This window comes from Lycium ferocissimum, chromosome 6 (genome assembly GCF_029784015.1).
Source record: "Lycium ferocissimum isolate CSIRO_LF1 chromosome 6, AGI_CSIRO_Lferr_CH_V1, whole genome shotgun sequence".
Lineage (NCBI taxonomy): Eukaryota > Viridiplantae > Streptophyta > Magnoliopsida > Solanales > Solanaceae > Lycium > Lycium ferocissimum.
This window is the reverse complement of record NC_081347.1, coordinates 13,577,041-13,587,083: the sequence shown is the minus strand read 5'-3', so window position 1 is coordinate 13,587,083 and position 10,043 is coordinate 13,577,041. Positions and strand designations below refer to the sequence as shown.

The following is a 10,043-nucleotide window of genomic DNA, read 5'->3' as shown; positions in this document are numbered from 1 at the left end:
AAGAGGTGAATTTCCTTTTACCTACCTTGGATGTCCAATGTTTCATGCAAGAAAACAGAAGATATTCTATAGAGATGTGATGAAGAAAGTTAGAGATAAATTGCAAGCATAGAAAGGAAAATTACTGTCATTTGGTGGGAAAGCTGTACTGATTAACAATGTGCTGCAAAGCATTCCTCTATATATGTTATCAACAATGGTTCATCCCAAATGTGTCATCAAAGAGTTGTATAAACTGTTTAATAAATTTTTCTGGCAAACAAAGGAAGATGGTAAATGTAAACATTGGTCTGAATGGAACAAATTGTGTTATCCCAAAGTGGAAGGTGGTTTAGGATTCAGATCATTGAATGATATTTCAAAAGCTCTTTTCTCAAAGCTTTGGTGGAGGTTTAGAACAAGTAACTCTTTATGGTCAAACTTTATGTGGAATAAATATTGTAAGAAGGTTAGACCAACTCTTGTTCAATGGAAGGGTGGTACTCAGACATAGAAGTATATGTTAGAAGTTAGGAATGATATGGAGCATCATATCTCATGGGAGCCTCATCAAGGTTCTACATCAATATGGTATGATAACTGGTTGAAGATAGGTGCTTTGAATGACCAACATCAGTTTCAAGCTTACAAGGATGACAATGTAGAAGATCTAGCGAGATAATGGAAGGAGATCATAATGGAAGTTTTGTGATGATCATTGGGAAATAGTGAAATCGATTGAACCTCGGAAATTGACAAACCTCATTAGATGCTTACTAGTTACGGTAAATTCACAGTAAGTAGTGCATGGGAGTACATAAGGCAAAAAAGGCAGGTTTCCTCTTATTGTTCAAGGTTTTGGATCAAAGGTATGCCCTTTAAAATATCTCTTCTCATTTGGAGAGTTTGGTTTTATAAATTACCTGTTGATGAGGTATTGCAAAGGATGCATATTTCTGTAGCTTCAAAATGTTGTTGTTGTCACAGTCATCAAGAAACAATGGATCATTTATTCTTAACTGGTCCATTTGCTATCAAAGTTTGGAAATATTATTGTGATGCAGCTGGAATTTCAGGACCTCTAAATCAGGTAAAACATGCAATCCTGAAATGGTGGAACACTCCTGTCAAAGCTAATTTGAAGATCTTATATCAAGCAGTTCCAACTTTCATTTTGTGGCCACTTTGGAAGGGTAGAAATACAAGGAGGCATGGAGGTACTATCACTTGTGAACAAGGTTATCTATGAGATCAACAGAGGTATATTGTTATTGGCACAAAGCCTATTTACTGGCATGAAGCAGTTTCCAAAAATGTGGCCTTTCTTTGTGCAATATTTAGAGAACCTGAGAATGAAAGCTATCCACAGGAAAGTAACCTAGTTACCACTAGAAAGGGGGAAATACAAGTGCAATACTGATGGTGCCTCAAGAGGTAATCCAGGACCAAGTTCAGCAACTTTTACGTATTAGAGATCATAATGGAGATCTAGTATATGCAGCACGGAAAAGATTGGAGGATACTACTAATGCAATAGCTGAAGCAGTTGCAATTGAAGATGGAATACAATATTGTGTAGATCATCAGCTATTATCTTTGATAGTAGAAACTGATTCTTTAACAATGTAGAAGATATTAGATGGAATATGGGAAGTGCCATGGAGGATATCATTGGTAGTTAAAAGAATTCAAAGGCTGAGAGAAGGAAAGCAGATTGGTGTGGCTCATGTGCTAAGAGAAGGAAACAGCTTGGCAGATTTTTTTCACTAACCTTGTTTTTTATTTTGCAGGTACCATGCAGTTTCATAATTTTCAGGAAGTTCCATCAACAGGTAGAAGGATAATCAACATGGAAAAAACTCAAACTCCAAACATTAGAATAAGAACAAAGGATCAGTTTTGAAAACTTAGGGAGGGAATAAACTGAATATAGTGCAGTCTTCAGTGTGTGGTATTAATGTTATGTTCAATCTACTGAAGGATGTACTATATCTAGTTGGTTGTTTATTAGACTGATATTGGATTGATTTGGAGTTTAAAGGCTGGATCAGTACTACTACAAAGGATACAAGAAGTGCTAGACAGAAGGTGCATTGCTAGACAAGGTGCAAGCATTTTGATGGATCAGTATGCGCATGAGGAATTTTCGAATCTGACGGTCTTTGTGCCGATCTATGAGCTTGGTTTATATGGTGAAGGCGTGCAAGTCCTATGAAAACTCTATTGGAAAAGGCTTATTATAACCGAAAGCCTGAAGTTCTACTTCATAAGTACTTGATTCATTCCATCTGTGAGACTTGTAGATGTGAAAAATGGATGCAAGACAAGGCCTTGGAACTAATTGGTTTTCCTCTTGTGGTGTTATTAGGATTAGCATAGTTTTAGCATTTCTATTTTCGTAGTTTTTTTTTCCCCTTTTTCTTCTTTCTTTGCTTGTACAGTTTGATTTTATTAATAAATTTCCACCTTTTATGGTGGCTTTAATTAAAAAAAAAAAAAAAAGCACACCATTGCACCCCATCCTCTACCACCCACCCCTTACTTCCTTCCCCGTCCCCCTACCCCCACCCCACACATCCCACCCACTAATATTGCCCATCCCACTACCACCACGCTCCCCCCCTCCCCCCCTCCCCGAAATTTTCTATTTCATATATTTTATTTTACTTTTGTAAAAAATGAGAAAAAATTTCTTACTTTCCACCCTTGAACCACGCCCCCCCCCCCCCCCCCCCCCCCCACACACACACACATTTTCTTTTCATATATTTTATTTTACTTTTATAAAAAGATTATAAAAATTGAGAAATTTTCTATAAAAAATGATTAATCATAAATATATGAAAATTTTAATTTAATCTGACAAAGAAAAAGTTATAAACATTACTCTTGAAATAATATTACACATATAATATGAGATGACCCATAACCAACCAACCCATTTATCACCATACCCATATGAAATATGGGTGGGTTGAAACTCAACACGCTTTTGTTCAAACCATTTTCAATTTGCCCACACCCACTCATTTGCCCCTCCTACCTCAAACATAAGGGACCATTTTTTTTCTTCATTTTTATCCAATTAAACACATTAAGAAATTAAAAACTTTAAAATATTCTCCTTTACAAAGTACAAGTTTTTACTATGGTAGCTTATTTACATATAGCACCTCAGCTTCAGAGCAGTCGCGAAAACCCTAATCTCAGAGTTTGCTAAGGACCAAAATTGCTCATATTTTGTAAACTTAAAGGATTACTTTGGCAACAAAAAACACAAAAGGATTATTTTTGCTTAGTATTATATAAGGAAGACAAAAATACAGCAACCCTCGGACTTAAGGGGCAATTTAAGTTTAAAAAATTAGTAACAATTAAACCCATTAAGATATTAAAACTTGAAAATATCCTCCTTTACAAAAACTTGCACTAGACACTAAAAAATACTCCTAACAAAAATATTTGAAATTACACTTCAAAAAGCTACACCAAACTCTAGAAATAAATCAAAAATAGTAGAAATTATAAAAACAGTCCTCTAATGTGAGTCCACGCTAATTATTTTTTTTTAATTGTTCTCGTCTAACAAATAGAGTTTGATAAATACTTGAAGGAAATTAAAAGTGTTAAAACCAAAACTGTCCAATACATACTTAAGGTACTATTTTAAAGCTACCCTCAAACATAAGGGACCATTATTATTTTTTCTCCAATTAAACACATTAAGAATTAAAAAACTTTAAAATATCCTCCTTTACGAAGTACAAGTTTTTACTACATAGCTTATTTCCAAATAGCACCTCATCTTCTAGATAACAATGGAAAGGAAGTTGTTTGGTTATGTTCGAGTGGACAAAAAATGCTCATATTTTGTGAACTTAAAGGATCACTTTGGCAACAAAAAGCAAAAAAAGATTATTTTTGCTCAGTATTATATAAGGAGGACAGCAATAGAGAAACCCTCACATTTAAGAGGCAGTTTGAGTTTAAAAAACTAGTAACAATTGAAGGGAAGCTGTTTGGTTATGTTCGAGTGGATCAAAAGTGTTCATATTTTGTAAACTTAAAGGATTACTTTTGACAACTAAAAACATAAAAAGATTATTTATACTCAGTATTATATTAGGAGAACAGAAATAAAGCAATCCTCCGGCTTAAAAGGGTGTTCGAGGTAAAAACTATTAGTAACAATTAAACCCATCAAGATATTAAAACTCGAAAAATATTTGACATTACAATCTCAAAAAGCAACATAAAACTCCAAAAATAAACCAAAAATAGTAGAAACTACAAAACTAATCCTCTAAATGTGAGTCCTCTAATTCTTTCCCCTCACATTTCATGTCTAACACACAAAGGTCGGTAATATTTACTCCCTCTGTCCCAGTTTATCCGACACACTTTACTTTTAATTTGTCCCAAAAAGAATGTCACCTTTCTATATTTATAAATATTTTAACATTATGAGATGATTTACGGCTACATAAATATCTAATGCTTGTTTTGAATCATAAAGTGCAAAAGTCTTCATTTCTTCCTTAAGGGGCTATTTTAAAGTTACCTCAAACATAAGAACCATTTTGTTCAATTAAACCCGTTAAGATATTAAAACTTGAAAATATCCTTCTTTACAAAGTACAATAGCTTATTTCTAGAAACTTCTCAGCTTCAAAGCAATCACGAAAAACCCTAATCTCAGAGTTCCGTCAAACCCTAACCAGTACTACTTGACAAGCGCAACACCTTCGCAAAATGGAGTTCGACGAGTACGATTATCTGTAGAAAATTGTTGAAGAGACCAACGGTACTTCTTCTAATAAGACCAAAGACAACGATAACAATAATAGCGCTGTAGAGGAGAAGACCGACAAAAGCTATTGCCGAAGAGATAGAAACGGTAACGAAGAACACGCCGTCGATGATGAAAACCAAGAGAGCCATAGCAGCAAAAAGTCTCATGGTGACAGCGAAAGCATAAGAAACAAGGATAAGGAGAGAGACAGAGACAGAGATAGGGAAAAGTCATCGAGGCATCGAAGTAGAGACCGCGAATCGGAGAGAGATAGAAAACGAAGCTCGAAAGACCGTGACCATGACTGTGATAGAGAGAAGAGGGATAAGGATAAGGAAAAAGAGAGGGATAGAGACAGGGAGAAGGAGAAAGAGCGAGATACCAATCAAAAGAGTGGAGATCGGGATAGGGAGTGAGAGAAGGAGAAAGAGAAGGATAGAGAGAGGGAGCGGTCAAGGAGAAGCAGGAGTCGCTCGAGGATTGACCAAGAGTTGAGAGATGCCGAGCGTGACTTTGAATCACGGGGTAACATGTGATATGATACTCTTTCTTGGAAAATAATTTCCATCATACGAAACACACCAAAAGGGAAGTTGCATAGTTATGTTCGAGTGAACCAAAAGGGCTCATATTTTATAAACTTAAAGGATTACTTTGGCAGCGAAAAGGAAAAAAGGATTACTCATGCTCGGTATTATACAAGAGGACAGAAATACAGCAACCCTCAAACCCAATGGGCAGTTTGAGTTAAAAAAACTAGTTGTAACAATTAAACCCCTTAAGATATTAAAACTTGAAAATATATTCCTTTACAAAAATTTGCACTCGACACTAAAAAAAATATAAGAACTACACCTCAAAAGCTATACCAAACTCTAGAAATAAATAAAAAATAGTAGAAACCACAAAAATAATCCTTTTACTGCGAGTTCCATGCTAATTTTTTCCTCTCATTTCACGTCTAACTGACAAAGTTAGGTAAATATTTAAATAAGATTAAAAGAGTACACTTTTGATAAATTTATAGGACTAAAACTATCCACTACATACTTAGGGCTCGTTTCGTACGAGGGATAAGGATAAATATTCCGGGATTATATTTGAAATGAGTTTATCCCACGTTTGGTTGGGATAAAATCACGGTATAACTAATCTCGGGATTAGTTATCACGGGATTGTAGTGTTATTTTATCCCTGTGGGTGGGTGGAATAACCAATTCCTGGATAAGTTATTCGTGGATAACTTGTTTCCAACCAAACGACCCCTTAAGGTATTATTTTAAACCTACCTCAAACATAAGAGACCATTTCTCCAATTAAACAAATTAAGATATTAAAACTTGAAAATATCCTCCTTTACATTTCATTGACGATTAGGCTATACCTTTGAGTACTTGATCCTTAATTCTTTAGGTAAATAACTCAAAATTCAACCAAGTATACCATTTACTATATGCGTTTTATTGTGTTAATCAATTGTGTTATCCAATCAACATATACATAGTCACATACGAGGAAAAAAAAATGTTTGAGTGGATCAAAAGTGCTCATATTTTGTAAACATAAGGGATTACTTTGGCAACGGAAAACCAAAAAAGGATTATTTCTCCTCACCATTATATAAGGAGGACAAAAATAGAGCAAACCTTAGACTTAAGGGGCATTTGGAGTTTAAAAAAAAAAACTAGTAACAATTAAACTCATTAAGATATTAAAACTTGAAAATATCCTCCTTTACTAAAACTTACACTAGACAAAAAATATAAAATAAATATTTGAAATTACACCTCAAGAAGCTACATCAAACTCTAGAAATAAATTAAAAATAATAGTTACTACAAAAATAATCTGCTAAACGTGAGTCCTCGCTAATTTTTCCTCTCACATTTCATGTCGAACAAACAAAGTTTAATAATATTTAAAGAAGACTAAAATAACTTTTGACAAATTTAAAGGACCAAAACTATTCAGTACATACTTAAGGAACTATTTTAAAGCTACCCTCAAACATAAGAGACCTTTTTTTTTTTTCCAATTTCTCCAATTAAACACATCAAGTAGGCGTTTGGCCATGAAAACCAAATATTTTTTTACTTTATTTGGTATTTTGGAATTGGAGTTGAAATTGGAGTTGAAATTGGAGTTGAAGATAGAGTTGTGTTTGGTTATAGTTTTTGCAAAGAATATTTGGTTGTTTGAATGTATTGAAAGTGGAAAAAATGACAAACAAGTTTTGGTTATTTTCTAAATTTCAAATACAACTTCAAGTTGTATTTAAAATTTTTATGGCCGGATTAGAATTTTTATGGCCAAATACCTTAAAGTGAAAAAGTGAAAAAATATTTCGCAAAAAGGTGAATAATTCGCATGGACAAACGGGCCCTAAGTATTAAGAAACTTTAAAATATCCCCCTTTGCAAAGTACAAGTTGAAAGGATGACTTGGGCAATGAAAAATAAGAAGGGATTTTGAGCCCGTTTGGATTGGCTTTATAAACTTAAAACATTTTAAGAACATATAAAAAAATAAGTTGGGGTAGTCAACTTATTTTTTTTACTTATAAGTTGTTTTCGCCTTATAATTCGCTTTAGATAAACTAAGTTAAATGGGTCCAATTATTTTTTGAGCTTATTTTAAGCACAAATGACTTTAATTTGGCAATGGCCACCAAACAAAAATAAAACGACATAAGCCAACTTATAAGCCAATCCAAACGGGCTCTTTATCTTCTCACTATTATGTAACGAGGATAGAAATATATCAACCCCCAGACTTTAGGGTCAGTTTGAGTTAAAAAACTAGTACTAACAATTAAACCCATTAAGATATTAAAACATGATATCCTCCTTGACAAAAACTTGCACTATACACTAAATAAATATTTGAAATTATACCTCAAAAAGCTATATCAAACTCTAAAAATAGTAAAAACTACAAAAATAATCATCTAAATGTGAGTCCACGCTCGTTTTCCCCTCCACATTTCACGTCTACCGGTCAAAATTCGGTAAATATTTAAAGAAGACTAAAAGTGTTCAACTTTTGATAAACTTAAAGGACCAAAACTATCAGTACCATACATAAGGTACTAGTATTTTAAAGCTACCCTCAAACAAAAGGGATCATTTTTTTTTTTTTCATTTTCTTCAATTAAACCCATTAAGGTATTAGAACTTGAAAATATCCTCCTTTACAAAAACTTGCACTAGACGCTAAAAATGTAAGAAATTTTTTGAAATTACACCTCAAAAAGCTACACTAAACTTTATAAATAAATCAAAAATAGTAAAAACTATAAAAATAATCCTCTAAATGTGAGTCCACACTAATTTTCCCCTCACACTTCACGTCTAACGGATAATAGTCGGTAAATATTTAAAAAAGATTAAATGGGTCCAATTTAGATCCTCACAATCTTTTACAATATTGCGCTATATTGTACCAAAGATATCATCGACGATATATCATTTGTATCGGTTCGCAACGTGACATAACTTATTGAGATCTCATCACTTCCATTATTTTTAGGTACCTAAACCTCTCATGAGGTTTCATGAAGTGTTATGTCGTAGGCTCTTCAAGAGCACATTGCCTCCTTATAATGATCATTGATCATTTGCTCCTCTTTCTTTTCCATGATTATTGCGTTTGGAACCGATTAGTCTACCACACTTCATGTATGCTATAGACTCGTCCTTCGGGGACATGAATTTAATAGAGCATTTTGCACTGGGTTAGAAATTAATTTTGGGTCAACAGGCCAGTGCTTCTAGCATTTGAGTAGAATTATCTTTTGAATGAGGATCATACTAATGATATATAATTTATCACATATTCCTCAGACCTTATTCTCTCCCCTTATGTTAGAAAAACTAACATACACCCCATTTCTTTGGGGGAATCCATCTTTATGCATCACATGGTAGATTAATTAATCGTATACCACATATAAAAAACTGTTAGATGGAAATATCAGGTTCCTAACCCTGAACCAATTGTGAGGGGAAAATTTATCATAATTTAGCACATGAAGCATTGTTCTCATAAGCAATGGTTTAGCTTTTTATCGGAGGCATTCAATGCCAAACCAACTTGGATATAAACTAGCATTCACAAGATGAATTATCTTGATTACATAATCTGAAAATTACGCTCTCAACTCAATCATTTTTGAGCAAGTAACATTGCATATGTCAAACTGATAGGTTGACAATAAACGCACATGTGATCATGCTTATCGACGCATCTATTTAAGACATCACATAACAATTGAACGGCCCATATTCACCTTTTCTATATTTTGAAATTTGGGAAATTCAATCCCAACATTAGCCAAGATAATCCACTTATCATGAGAACAAGCAACAAAAATAAATTCTTGAAGAATCTTCAAGTTCTTCAATATATGTCGAATATTCAATCTGCACATCATATTTGAATCGGATGGCCAAATTGCTCATGCCAACTGATAAAATTATCTATACTAGTAAACTTCAAAGTTTACCATGCCATGTGCTATTTGTTTTAGTAAACTTCTGGTTTACTATGACATGAATTATTTTTGTACCAATAAACTTCTGGTTTATTGTGGCATGCAATTCATCATGCTTATATTTGTTGTACAAATCGAGTAACCTTTCATATTCATATTTCTTTTCCACTATGATATTTTGAAGATATTTAGTCCTCCAATCATTTAAATCTTCAATATGATAGTCATTTACTTTAGTAAACTTCGGGTTTACTAGGACTTTTGTTTCAATCATCACACCTTCAAATATTACAATCTAGGATGAATGATATAATAATATATAAGCTCTTTAGGAGCCTTTAATTTATTCTCCATAATCACATATTGTTCGGACACTACTGGTGTCATGATACTTGTAGACAAATGATTAGGCTCTTCTGGACCTTGATCATTAATTTTTAACTACCAAATATTGCTCGAGCATCTGTTGGTATCATAAAAGAGTTTTAGTTAGACACCTTCCTTTGGTGTCATGAAATAAACGTAATTAAATGGACATCTAAAGACAATACAATTTATAAATGATTAAACATTAAGTTCTAAACTTCAGTATTTCAAACATCTCCTTCAGGGAGATTTGCTATTAACGTCTGAATATTTTGGATCTTAGCGGTGACCACAGAAATATTACATCCTCGATCAAGAAAAATACATGAATTTGTTATTTCCTTCAGGGAAATCAATAACAACTAATCATGCTATCAATGTGGTTATAATAGAAAATATTCTATAAAATCTTTT

The 10,043-nt window shown here is 33.3% G+C and overlaps 1 protein-coding gene across 1 annotated transcript; it reads left to right on the top strand.

The window, feature by feature from the left end:
* Positions 1–1,398: 1,398 nt before the first annotated feature.
* On the top strand, positions 1,399–5,187 carry LOC132061131 (uncharacterized). Its single transcript, XM_059453997.1, has 5 exons — positions 1,399–1,554; positions 1,609–1,707; positions 1,770–1,811; positions 1,991–2,185; positions 4,762–5,187. Exons 1-5 carry the CDS (start codon positions 1,399–1,401, stop codon positions 5,185–5,187), a joined length of 918 nt encoding a protein of 305 aa, XP_059309980.1.
* The last annotated feature ends 4,856 nt before the right edge of the window (positions 5,188–10,043 follow it).